General features: G+C 41.3%; 1 protein-coding gene across 1 annotated transcript in view; it reads right to left on the reverse strand.

The window, feature by feature from the left end:
- Positions 1 to 14,303, reverse strand: part of CEP350 (centrosomal protein 350) — a 114,865-nt gene that overhangs the window by 42,291 nt on the left and 58,271 nt on the right. Inside the window, exons 20-27 of the mRNA XM_019501786.1 lie at positions 13,975 to 14,111; positions 13,034 to 13,153; positions 11,869 to 12,044; positions 10,979 to 11,175; positions 9,514 to 9,698; positions 7,868 to 7,955; positions 6,883 to 7,029; positions 2,051 to 2,208 (exon numbers count right to left, since the gene is read on the reverse strand). Coding sequence (XP_019357331.1) covers positions 2,051 to 2,208; positions 6,883 to 7,029; positions 7,868 to 7,955; positions 9,514 to 9,698; positions 10,979 to 11,175; positions 11,869 to 12,044; positions 13,034 to 13,153; positions 13,975 to 14,111 — 1,208 coding nt within the window. The remainder of the gene's footprint in view (positions 1 to 2,050; positions 2,209 to 6,882; positions 7,030 to 7,867; positions 7,956 to 9,513; positions 9,699 to 10,978; positions 11,176 to 11,868; positions 12,045 to 13,033; positions 13,154 to 13,974; positions 14,112 to 14,303) is intronic.

Raw genomic sequence — 14,303 nt, forward strand, 5'->3', positions numbered from 1 at the left:
CCCCCTTTATACTGCCCTTCAGATACCTGAAGACTGTTATCAAATCCCCCCCCCCCATCTCAGTTCTCTTCTCCAGAATCCTAGTTATTTCAGCTTTTCATTGTGTTTTGCAGACTTCGTCATTTTTGTCACTGTGCTGGACTCTCTTTAAGAATCTGATTACTTCTTTTTTGATGTCCTAAGTGCATGTGCTCCAAAATAAAGCCACTGAAGTCCACACTGCTCTTATTTTTTTTTAATGACTAAGCACCCAATTTCAGGGCCATCTATTAAAACATCAAGTATGAAAAAATAATCAGCTTGACAAAAGATAACCTTTCAGTGGTTTTCAGCCAGAAGACTGCAGTCCATCAGTAGGCCATAAGGATGGCTGTGAAGCTAGAGTGGTCAGCTGACCCCCCCACAATGCATGCCAACACAGCACCAGGCAGCATTTTAAGCCACTATGCTGAGTTTTACTTTCTGAACAAGAAGCAGTATACCAACTTACTGATCTCCAAGAGGCACAGCAAATTAGACAAGGTTTAGGGATGTTCCAATTCAACCTTCCTCATTCTGGTTAAGGAGGCAGCATAGTATAGTGCTAGGTTTGGGTACTTATGTACAGTACTGCCTTTCACCAAAATAGCAATGGGCTATGACAACTTTAGTATGCTAGTTCCAACTTCTGATCATGCAGATCAGTTCTTAATTAGGTCACAGGATCCAAAAAGTTGAGAACCACTGTTTTAGGGATCTTTTCATATTTAAGCAAAGTCCCACCTCCTCTCCCCTTAAATGAACATTTACCAAACACATACAACTGAAGAAAAAAGAAAAAAAAGTAATGAATGTGGAACACATACATTAGACCACACACACAATACCAATTTCTATTTCTTATTCCTTAGAGCAAGTGACAAGAGAAAATGACTGCTCTACTATGTTTGAAAAGTTTATACAATCAGTTCTGAATTCTGGCATCTGATTTTTGATATTTCACCTGATTCACTGGTTAACTCTTCACAGTTAACAAAGACTCCTCCTTATTTTGGTGAGAAAGTAGGATCCGGCAAAAAATTATTTGCTTTTTGAAAACTCTGAAACACAGCTTTGTATATACACAAGGGCTCTCCCATTTTTAAGGGATTAAACAATGGTAGAAAATATTTATAACAGGAATCTACTTTTATTCAGGGGGTCTGAATAAAAGTAGCATGATTGGTTTCAGATGTAAAGAAAATGTTTCCTTATTGTTTTGAAGTCACAGTGGCTCCAGAGCTCTAAATGGCATTTGTACCTTCAAAAAGAAAACTAAATAGGGAACACAGGGCACTCAAAGGATCACAACCGCTTTTTGTCTGACTTACACTATAACAGATAAAGTCTGTGCAATTAAAATGGCCAAGTATCAAGCTTTTTCCTACAGCGCTGGGTATTTATACACCTCCCTTGCTATACTGCCAGAGCTCTCATCCCCATGGTATCTGAACAATTAACACTGAAGGGGATATTTTACCAGTGGAATTTCAAATGGCCAGCACCCTGACCAATCATAAGCATCTTGTTGCAGAACATCCAATATTTTATTTTTTACTTTTTCTCCTATCATTCTGGGATGATGACAAACAGAAGAAAAATTAGAACAAAAGCTGCATTATTTGGAATGAAGTTTAACTGCCCTAACCAGTTAACAAGCAATTTTATATAAAAGCTATTAACAGTGGTGACCTGCTTATTGTTCAGAAAAGCACCATTGCTAAAAAAATTATCTTCTAAAGGAAAGGTGAGGCACAGAGAGGATACAGACACTGTGCATCAGTGGTCTTAGAAGAGACCCGATTGAACTGAAATACAGGAGGCTCTTTCTTTAAGCATGCTTTTGGAATGAATTTCATATCAGCTCCTCAAATGAAACGATGTCATGGTCATTTAAAATTAAGCGCAACTGTGGTTAAAGGGGGAACAAACTGAGCAGTGTCAACAACTGCTTTTAATGCCAGACAATTTATCTACTCCTACTGGTTTTACTAAACTACAATAAACAAACAAACAAAAAAGAAATAGTTACTTTTCATCCATTCGGCTGCGCATTTTCTTGAGCTTCTGCATAATGCTACTAGTCTCGCTACTGGAGATGGAGATAGGGGAAGGGCTACGGGTTTCTGTGTCGGTTGGAAGTGGGCTGGAAGCATTGCTCTGCTTTATATCTTCTTCACTGCGCAACTCCTGCAATACAAGCATTAAATAAAAATTAAGAACAGTTGTCCAGGCCTTGGGTGATCATTTGAAAAAAAGATCAAGAAAATAACTTTGAATACTGATCAACTTTCCTCCTTTCCCCAACTTAAAGGGAAATCTGGCTTTAAATAGTCAATTGTTACTACACTGCTATATCCAAGTTTGATCCTTGGATTCCAGTATCTTAAAATTTATTCTGAAATTACTACAATTTAAACACAATCTAGAGAGTAAACCCACAGGCAACACCAATTGATTAAAGTGAACAAATAAATGAAAGACAAAATTCAAAGTACTTGTTCAATCTTTTTAAGTGTTTCACTGAATTCATTTATTCCTTAATTGCCAGATACCCAACATCAATCCACAGTATTTTTCTGCCTGCTACATACCACAACATAAGACAGACACCTTGATTTTGGTAAAAAGAAATAGAATGAGGAAAAAAAGACAATTTTTCCAGAGTTATGGCCACATACAGCACGGACAGAACCTAATCTGTCTGTCTCACCCTCCCTTTCCTAGTCAGGTAAAAGTTACAGGTTTAACACATTCATAGCTGAACTGGTCATCAGCTTCTTGGCTGCTCAGCTAAAAGCTGAAATTAAGTGCTGCTGAAGACTGGACTCCATGGGCAGATCTAGGATTTTGAAAAAAAGCTGCAAACAGTCTGAAAGTGCTGTTAAACGGGAGTGGAAAACAGAGTAGCCACCAGACAGTAAAATAGCTGCAGAAACAATATCATGATTAGTGGGACAAGAAAACCATTAAAAAAAGGAGACAATCATTAACAAGTGTGAGTGAAGAGCAATTAGCAGCAATCAGGTAGATTACAATGAGCCATGCAGTCAACTGACTCCCTCAGCTGTGGCATGTCCTAAATAGACATGCCACAGCTGCTGTTGGGCAGTTAGTTTTACTCTGGAACAGGAATCAAAGTGGGGTGCAACTGCACCACTGGACCCCTCCTCCCCAGATCTGCTTCCTGCATTTGCCTGCTAGAAAAATCAGCTTTTCTGCTTACGATATGTACCCCAATTTTGGAAGGTTAAGTTCTGGGAAAAGAGTGCATGTGGCGTGTGAGTAAATGGAGCCGACCCTAAGGGGGTTGTGGGGCCTGGAGCAAATCAGCCTGTGTGGGGGCCCCCCTAACACTGTGCAGGGCCATCGTACCCCCTGCAAAGAGGGGGGAGGATGTCCTCTGTGGTTCTTCTGCAGCACAGGGCTGAGCTGCCAGCTCTAGGCAGGCCCCAACTCCACAGGGCCCCCCAAGGCACAGGGCCTAGGGCAGTCACCCAAATTCGCGGTACCCTAGGGATAGCTCTGTGAGTAAATATAGTAGTGGTGCTTCAGAAGCTTCAGTTACTGGTTTCTCCTATTAAATAACCTCAGTAGCTTCCTTATACCTATTTTAAAGAATTCTGGCAATGACCTCTTTAGTTAAAGTGCCTCTAGACACTAAAGTTCTCCACTGACCATTAACATCAAGGCTACAAAAATGTTGTCCCAAATACTAAATTGGTCCTTTCTATATTATTCTAATATAATAAAAGCATTACTCTGTCTGTCTGTGCGTAATGCTTTGTTCGCACTCTGATTGGTTGTCTTGGCAGCTGATCACAACGCTGACTGAAACAACCAATCTAAGCGCTCCAAGAGCGTTCCAGACAGAAGGTGGCGGCGCATCGCCATGACAGTGAGGATGGAGCAGGGGTCAAGGCCAGCACTGCTGGTTCCAAGCCTCTACCTCTGCCACAGGCCTTTTCTTTTATTCAATTTTGTTCTCTTCCAGTCCCTTTCTATTGAATCTTAATTCTACATTTTACTTCTCTCAACTTCTAAGAAGGTTGTCTCATTAACAAGCTTAAGCATGGGTTTCTTGCTTTCCTTTCTGACCATTTCTTCTATTTTTTTTTCACAACCAATACAAATGCAATCCAGACTTTCAGGGGTATAGGCTGTAACTGTGTTGATCTAAAGACATAGGCAGACAAGGTTCTTTAGGTTAATCCAATATCTTTTATTAGACCAACTCAAACAGTTGGAAAAATTCTTCTTTGCAACCTTTGGGGTACAATTAGCCTTTGTCAGACTGAGGAAACATCTGCAGCTGGTCTGTGCTCTTCCTGGATGGAGTGGTAAAGCAGCCAGAGGCCAGTATGCATGCAAGAAAGCCAGTCAGTGAAGATGTAAAATGAGGCAGTCAACGTGTGAGACAGGTGGCGAGGGAGGGGGTGACGGGACAGTGGACAGACATGAATATAGCTGGTAAATAGCAGAGAGGTTACCTGGGGAGTCAGATGCTAGGTCGGTCATAATGGGTCATAAATTCAATGCCTATATTTAGTCCATGATTTTTTGTGTCCAGTAGATTGATGAAGTGAAGGTCATAGGCTCATCTGTGAAAGGTGTTTTGTAAATTCTCTTTGAGGATTAGAACTGAGAGATTGGAGAGAGTGGTTTTTCTTGTTGAGAAATGTGCCTGCACAGTTAACTGGGTATTCTTGTCTTTGATAGATTTTGGATGCACGTTCATTCTGGTGGCTCATAAAAAGGTTGGCATATTACCAGCTTATATACCAACATCCCACACCAGGATAGCATCCAAGCCTGCCTTACATATCTACAAGAGCAAGATTACAACTCAGAGTACAGAACCAAAGATATTACTGAACTTGTACACTTCATCCTTATGTACAACAAACTTTACTTTCAATAACCAACTCTTTCTCCAGAGCACAAGCACAGCTATAGGCACCAAAATGGCCCCACAATATGCCAACCTTTTATGAGCCACCTGGAAGAAGACTTCCTCAAGGACTAAGTCATCAAACCATTGCTATACTTAAGATATATCAATGACATGTTCATCATTTGGACTGAAAACCTGCAATCTGACTGATGTCCTCAGAAACTCAACAATTATCGCCCTTCCATCAGACTCTCTCCTGAATACCTCAGCACCAACATTTCCTTTTTAGACTCAGTGATCACTACTGAGAATGGTAAAATACAGACCACCACATACAAGAAACCCACAGATCAACATACGCATCTTCAAAGAACCATCAATCACCCTAAACACACCAAGAAAGCTGTAATATATAGCCAAGCCCTCCAATACCACTGAATTTGCATTGAGAACACCCATGATTATTACCTCACAAATCTCAAAAAGGCTTTCACTAATCAAGGACACTCCTCCAGAGACAGGTCATGCTTTTGAAAAAGCCACCCAGATACCACATGCAGAATTGCTGCAGTACAGAAGGAAACCCTCGCCATGAACCGCACACCACTGGTTATGATGCATCATCCCTCCCTGGAACCTATATGGGAAATCATATGGCCCAAAACACACTGAATGGATCCAAACCATGCCATGACAAGAAATGTTAAACCAGCCAACATATCTCCACTACCCCCACAATAACTACACCCCCACAACAGAACCATCACCATCCCTGGATCTTTACACCTACACCTCCAGAAACATACTACATCTCATCCAGTACATCAAATGCACTAATGGAAAATATGTAGGAGAAATGAAACATCAACTGTGCACTACTAATGAAGGCACACCAAAAATCTATCAGATAGGAATACCCAATTACCTGTGCAGGCACATTCCTAACAAAAAAAACACTCTCTCTTCAATCTCTCAGTTCTAATCCTCAAAGGGAATTTACAAAACACCTTTCACAGACGAACATATGAACTCCACTTCATCGACCTACTGGATACAAACAATCATAGACTAAATATAGACATTGGATTTATTATAACTTACCTAACATCTGACTCCCCAGGTAACCTCTCTACTATTTACCAGCTATATTAGTTCCCTCCCCCGACCCGCCACCTGTGTCTCACCCACTGACTGCCTCATTTTATATTTTCACTGACTGGCTTTCTTGCATGCATCCTGGCCTCTGGCTTCTTTACTACTCCATCCAGGAAGAGCACAAACCAACTACATACATTTCCTCAGCCTGATGAAGGGTATTTGTACCCAAAAGCTTGCAAAAAATTTTTTCCAACTATTTGAGTTGGTCAAATAAAAGAGATCAGATTTATTCAAAGAACCTTGTCATCCACACTTTCATGCTTTTTTGAATGGTAAAGCAAACTGAAAATTCCTTGTTGTTGTGATCATCAAAAATCCAGTACTGTAACCAGGTATATTCACTCTCCAGTATAGTCTTTTATGCAAGAATAGCAGTAGCTGATATTTGTCTGTGACAAAGATTTCTCCCTATTTTCTGTTCCTAAATACTTATAATCTGCTTAATTTCAAGAATAAAGTATTCTAAAGATTAGCAAAAAACTTTTAGATTTTCCAGGTTAAACGAGAGTGACCAAAAAACTAAACAAAAGAAACAAAAAGAAATGAAAAGAAATAGTTTTTAAGAGGCCACTGTGAAGATACTTTATTTTCAAAGTGCAAGCAAACAGCCCTTTCGGCAAATTGCACCATTTAAGGCGTCTCTCTCATGCAAGTCACTAAAGTCACTTCTGAGAACTGTTCATCGTCTGCTGCTGAAAAACCTCAAGAGATTAGGTAAGGTTTTAGAAGAGCAAATTTGTAACAAAGGAGTCAATTATTGATGGCATAACAGTTCTAAACAGAAAGACAACAGTTCTTTAACACCAGCTTACCAATTTATTTTCCCCTGCAGACTTCAGTTTTTCCTGCAGTTTCATGGTAGTCTGGCAGATTCGTTCTATCTCTTCCTGTTGCTTCAGAATCAGTTGTCTCTCCTTCCTAGCTGCCTTGTTGGCCTCCTGGAGACGTTTAATTTCTGCCTTTAGGTATGGGAGAAATACAGCAAAAGAATTTTAAATCACAGATGTTTCTAAGCAATATTTCTAAGCCTACCATCATGGCTGGGCTACATAATGAGTTTTAATGCATTATGCTATATCAATTTTACTTGGCTATTCTCAGTTTGATTATTATCCTCTAACTCCACCAGTGGTTGCATAGTGGTAACAGAAGGCTCAGCTGGAAAAAGGCATCAAAACTAGAAACTACTGGCACACAAATACCAGCAGGTGCATCTACAAATGCATTTTACTGAAGAATTGACTAACTAGTTTTTCAGTGAACTGTCACAGTCTACACATGTGCCCATATTAGGGTGTAGTAAAATAATTAACTCCACTGTAGGATAGTAATGTCCAGGACAAGTGCTATCTAACAGCAGAGTAATTATGTGCACTCAAACGCACATGTAGACTGTGACCGGGCCTGACTGGGGCATAAGGATGCTATAGTGCTGTGTGCTGCCTTCCACCTAGCTCCACACTGTAAGACCTGCCCCAGCCAGGTCCTCCACTACCTGGAGCCTGGGGCTGACTCTACCCTGGCCCCTGCCAGGCCAGGGCTTCTCTACCCTGGCTCAAATTGCTGCAGTCCTGGGTGCACATGAAGATGCTGCACTCAGGAAGCAGTTGACTCTGGCACAAACTGCACCCGAGTTTATTCAGGTGCATTAATAGCATGTGTAGATGCTCCCAGTGAGTTACAATGAGCTTCTTAAGAGCCTAGTGGACAGTCTCTAATTCAGTACTCACTGTGTAAGTTGTCCAGTAATTAAACAATGGATTAAAATGGATCTTTTCTTAACAGAGGACTATTTACCTGTTCCTGCTGCAACTTCAGCAGCAGGCCACGCTGTCTCTTTCGAATGGGAGGCATCTTGTCATCCTCTCCTTTGTCTCTCAAGTGTCTGAAAGAAAATTGGCAAAAGGAATAAAGCAAGGGAAAAAATTGCCTCCATTTCTTTCATTTTCAAATACACCAGTACTTGTCCACTATGTAATCTTAACTGCAGATGAGGGTAGCTCCATTTTACATGTCAATACATGAACATGAACTTTCTCTTTGGTGAAACTTTATGTTCTTAAAGACCTAAACTTCATTTTGTTTCTGTAAAATACAAAATATTAAGAAGGCTAATGTGGATGGTACTAGACATTGTTTCTTACGTCAAGGCCAGAAGTTCTGTAGAGGAAGCATACTCTTCACTTGAGAGTAAGAAGAACGTTTCAGGAAGTAATGCTTTTTAGTTCCATGTGCTCTTTGCTATTTTTAATCTTACATTTTAGTGTCTGGACAAGATACTCATCATCTAACAGTACCTAACAAACTGCAAAACATACTCGCCTAATAGAACAGTTTTCAGGGCTCCTTTACAAATGCAATGGGATCTAATGTGTGAGCCGCACGATTGTGCCTTCTGTCATGCCACATGTGCATGGCAGGAGGTGCGATTGTGGCATCACACATTAGATCTCACTGTGCCTTAATCACCAGTGCAGAGGGAGATTGGGATCATGAACCTGGACTCCCCCTGCACCAGCGCCCGTAGCTATGAACCCCAGAGCTGAAGGGGCTTGGCAAGACTTGCAGCAGGGGCAGTGTTCTTTGCACTGCCCCAGCTGCAAACCCTGCAGCTGACAGGGGCTGCAAAGCTAAAAGTGGGGGCAGTACCAAGAATGCTTCCTCAATGCAAGCATCATTGGCAGCCGGGTCTACAGTGGGGAGAACATGGCCAATGCTGTGAGCCTCATGAAATGTGGGGCTCACAGTGGCAGCAGTGTTTCTCTGTGGTGCCTCTGTTGTGGGCCCTGCAGTCCACATCAATGTGGGGGTTTCAGTGGAGGGAGAGGGAAGAATGTTGCTGCCACTCAGTGGCAGCAGCACAGAGAATGCTGTTGCCACCGAATCTTGTGAGGTGCAGGACTCACAGTGGCGGCAGCATTCCTCTGCGCTGCCCCAGCTGTGAGCCCCACAGCCAAGGACATTGGGGCAGGGGACAGACAGACAGCAGTCTATGCTGAAACCCCTGAAATTGACAACACTGCCACCACTGACAGCCTTCTCAGCTACAAGGTCAGCATCAGATGGTGCACCCCTGGGGCTGGGAGCCCCTCAGTTGACGGGGCTCTTAGCCACAGGGGAGCACCTAGCCCCCATATTCAATTAATGGCATGATTAGAAAAAGCTACGAAGTTATTATTACACATTTCTGTGGACTAATATTATAGTTTATGGCTTGTCTTATCACACTATTAATTGGTTGAATGTGTAGCTGAGCCACAGCTTAACGTAATCACCTTAAGTGTAACATGTAGAGAGGGCCTAAGATACCAGAATAATTTTACATGGATGTTTATGTTAGAAGAGTAATTTATAATCAACATTTAACAGAATGAGAAAAAAGAGGGAGGCACTGACACAAAGGAGTAATTATCAGGAGAACTATATATTTAGAGTTCTCTTACTTCTTCTGGTGTTCCAGCCAGGCCAGTTCAGCCTTAGTCTTCTCTTTCAAAGCTTTTTCTCGGAGGCGGAGCAGTGAGGACTGATGAGCTGCTCGCATTTCCTCTTCTTTCATGTACTGTCGCACCATCTCCATAGTGAATTTAGAGAAACTATCCTGACCCCCTGAAAATGGCATACTTAGCTCCTGGAAAGGAGTGGGAAATTCATAAATTAATCCTCACAAAAAGTACATTAGCAGGATACTGTCAGACACCAATATTCAATAAAACCTGATATCCTTTTTATCACCACCTTCCTTGAAATTTCTCTTACAATACCCTCTCTTAGGATTTCTTTCTTTGAAACTTAGTATTAAGTGAGACTTCTCAGACATCAACATATCTCTAGCAGTAGAAAAAAACAATGTCTGACACTAAAGTACGTAAAATTTCTTTCACGTGTTAATCTTATTTACACCCACTTGAAAAAAATTTTCCTTAAAGGGCTGGAGCTGGAGCAGGTGGGGCAGCCATGGGTGGGCTGGGAAATGGGGTGGTGGGTCCAGGGGCTCATGAGAGCCCCCCACACAGTGTGGGCCAGCAGGAATCAACCCCCACCAGGCAGCATCCAGTGAGTAGGGGCTTTTTTTTTTTTTTTTTTAAAGCACCAGGAGCTAGGGTGGGGCAGCCATGGCAGTGCTGGGAGAGCAGGCAGGGGATGCCGCCTGGCAGGGTAACTACTAACAACCTTGTACTTGTAATAGAGAGACTGCAAGCTCCAGTTCTTAGTAAAAAGACTCCTGTGGGTTTACTGTTCACAAGCAATACATCTGGCACAGTGCCAGCAAGATTTATTTGAGAGGTAGAGCACTGGCATGAAATATGGTCCCTAACACAAACTATTCAGGGTTCCAAGGCCTCCTTTTAGCCATCAATCAAAGCAACTTATGTTTACACATACACCTCCTAGTTCCACAAATCACTGAACTTTTTAAAATTATATAATTCACATCAAATTTTTACCAGATATTGTGGCCTTCCTACCAGATAGGGGAACCTGTTTACCAGGATACTTGGAGATTTATTTTAGTGTTTTGTACCTAACTTATGCCTTGTTTTTCATCCGTTGGCCTTCTGAGGTTCCTGGAAACTAATACTTCTAACTTTCCCATACAAGTTCTGCATAGGTCACATATGGTTTACTTTCTAGTCACCGAGGTCTACGGCTCAAACTGTTACTAAGATGCTATTTTGGTTCATGATGCTAACAGGCCTCTGTATGACTTCTATATGCACTAAATAATGGCTGCACCAATCCATGCTCCAGCAAGGCATAAAATAACCATTCAGGAGCAGAAAGGCAAGACAATTATCAGTTCAGTTGGTGCTCTTCCCTGCTTTTAAAACAGAAGGGGAGGAGGGGGAGAAATGTATCACCATTTGCAACACTTCTTGCAATTTAATATAGTCTGTTTATCTGATGTACCTTGATAGATGACAGGGCTGTCTTTTCTGGGGAAACTTCCTCATCAGAATCATCCCGATGACCTCGCTTCTTCTCCATGTTGATCCTGCGATGGCTCTCAGAAGGCAGTAAAGATCTGAAAGATTTTTCCTCAATCTCATCTTCTGTCATGGACTCATCAAATTTCAGGGAATACTCTGTTGCAATGGAAGCTGAATCTGAGTAAAAAGGTTTTATCATTAGGTGTGTATAATGAAGACTCTCTCAAAAGGGAGGTTGAAATGGATTTTGCCTCCCAAAAGTATGAAATATCAGAGAGATTCATATTGACTTATTCTGCCAAATAAGGGTCTTAAATGCAACCACAAAGACCGACTGCTAAAACTGGGTAAAAAGGACGGGCAAAAGAACAACAGTAGTTTGACCTGTACTTAATATCCTAAAGTAAAAATTTAATAATTGTGCGATCATTTTTGACAGGACATGAATGAAGCATAGTATTAGAGTGAGTTGTTACAAATAGTATTACTTAGCTAAAAAAGACTCCAAGCTGAGATTGTCTCATACCATTCCACAGTTTAAGGTACAAATGCTATTTTAGCTTAACATTTGGCCTTCAGCCTGCACACACAGCATGTATTCTGCTTTAACATTAAATGAACACCCCAGAATAGTTGGAAAAGAAATTGGAACCTAAGAAGTCAATCACCCTTTCTTTAACTTGAGAGTTTTAAATGTTCTCTTTCCATCATGAAATTCCTTTTTCCCCACCACTATTTTAACTCAGGGGCTCATCAGTTTTTATCCATGTTCCCCTTTCATTCATTTCAAACACTAAAGACTTGGGCAACATCTCCCTTCTACCCATAACTACCTTCCAGCTTTATCAAGAATTAAAAATGTACCTAAACCTCTCTCATCTGGTAGTGATGGAATACTATCACTCCGCAAGGAATCATCCACAACAGTTGGAGCATGATCTTCAATGGAGCTGGTCATCTTTTCACGCCGGGAGGGTTTCTTCTCTTTCTTTTCATTCTCCTTGGAAGACGGAACTGAAGGACTCTCCTGGCGGCTACTACTACTGCTGTTTCATCAAGAAACAAACATTTTTTAAAGGATATACTATATTGCTTATTTTTGCTACCAAAATTAATACATAACAATTATACAATCAACATCACAAATCAATAAAGATGAACATTATTCTAGTCACTCCATCACAAGAGAGGCTATAGCAGAATTAAAGGGGTTTAAAATGAAGACATCAAAAGTGTGACTAGGAACATGGAAATAATTTCATCTCAACCTGAAAAGATTGGGACTATTTATCGTAGAAAGGAGACAATAAAAATAATATAAAAATTGATCAATGATATAGAATAGGGGTCGACAACTAACAGCCCAAAGACTGAATTCAGCACACAAGAGACACTTTATCCAGCCCACTGCTGGGTGGTGTCTGTGGTGTTTGAGCAGGGGGATCACCGCCTGCACATCACGAAGAAACAACAGTGGCAGCACTGGAGGGAGGAATGATAGCTCTGGCTCCAGCTCTAACTGTGCAGGCCAGGCTAGAAGCAGCCCATGAGCAAAGCTAAGTTCCGTTAGAGCTTCCTGGTACAGCAAAACCTTGCCAACACATGGTATAGAGAAAGCAGTTGCAGAGCTTCTATTCTTGTGTTGCAAAACAGGGAGAAAAAGGGGGTGGTCAATAAAATTAAGAGACTACAAATTCAAAGCCACAGAACATATTTTTCACCTAACGGACTGTGTAATACATTGTTACTAGACCTCATTGAAGTCAAGGGCTTAGCAGGATTCAAAAAGCATTAATATGCAGAATAATCACTTTTAAAAACAACCAAAGAAAAATGAATTTTAGAAGAAATATATATATTTTCAATCTTGGGACATAAGCCAACCTGCAACTATAGACAAGATTAGGTAGAAACTTTCTTTGGGAAAAAGATTAAAATTCTAGTAGATACTGGTTTCCCATGGCATTCATTTTTATGTACGTTTATACTTTACTACGCATTCAAAACACAAATTGATTGCATCACCTCTTCTTACCTCCTATCACGATTCTTGGATCGTGAGGATTCTGAGTAACTGTCAAATGATGGTGAGTACATCTGTTTTGAGTCAGTTGTATCCTCTTTAGACTGTGGAGGGGCAACAGATTCACTTTTCCTGAGAAAAGGAAAATGTTCTGGGTGAATTTGAATAGCAAGATCTAAGAAAAAGGTCCCTTCCCTCCTACACACACAAAATCAGTTATGAGAAATACGGCTTTGTTGACTAAAAACCAAAGAAGATGGGACAGAAGGCTAGGAGACTTAAATTAGATTAAAATGTCATGAGATAACCTCCCTGAGGAAAAAAAACAGAAGTTTTGATTATATACAGTAAAAAATCTGTTATCTGGCATCCCCTGGGAATGGGGGATGCTGGATAACAAAATATGCTGGTTAACAGAGCAGCCTGAACAGGTGTCCTTGCTTGTTTGGGCTGCTGCTTCTCCCGCCACGTTTGGGGCATTGCTACCCCTCCCACAGCACTGCCAACCTTCCTGAGGGCCCTGTGGGACCCATGGGACAGGGAGGCAGGCCCCGTGAAGCCTGTTATGCCCCTGGGCCATGGGGGCTCGGCAGCACAGGCTGCTTTGCCTCACAAGCTGGCATGCCGATTAATAGAGTGTGCTGGCTTGTAAGGTGCCGGTTAATGGAGCTTTTCCTGTATACAGCTATGTATTTATATTATATAAAACATACAGAGCAGAGGCTATGTTACTTATGGGGGAAGGTTAATTGATGTACAAAGGTGACATCTAAGTTCTTCCTCCGAGTCGTTCTATTTTATCCACAAAGAACTACTTTGTATAAAGCGCTCTGATTAACATTCTTAAGACTTTCTCAAAGACAGGACAGTAGCTTAAATGATGTGAGAAGCCACAACTGTTATTTTTTTCACCTCAAGCAATATATTTGTGGAAGGTTCATTTGGATAGGTACCTGTTTGGATCTGAACGAGCTCTTATGTGTTTTATGAACTCTGAATGATGCTGCCGCTGATCATCATATAGTGCGGGGATTGGAGCTGCAGGAGCACTGACAGCTTCTGGTATCTGAGTTCGTGCTAATTCTGTCATCTGAATATAGGGAGAAAAAAAAGAAGAAAAAACCCAAAAGTTGCCTGAGGGGACACAATAGTCACAATATTGCACCGCTACATGCCTAAGGAGCAGCTCAAGCAGCACACGATTCTGGCTGACAGTGGTGGCAGCTGCAGGTAAGGCTGGCTGGAACAGACTTGGTTCAAAACTCCAGGTGCTGAGGAGGAA

Source organism: Gavialis gangeticus, unplaced genomic scaffold (assembly GCF_001723915.1).
Source record: "Gavialis gangeticus isolate Ggan-Ray unplaced genomic scaffold, GavGan_comp1, whole genome shotgun sequence".
In the NCBI taxonomy this organism is placed as follows: Eukaryota; Metazoa; Chordata; order Crocodylia; family Gavialidae; genus Gavialis; species Gavialis gangeticus.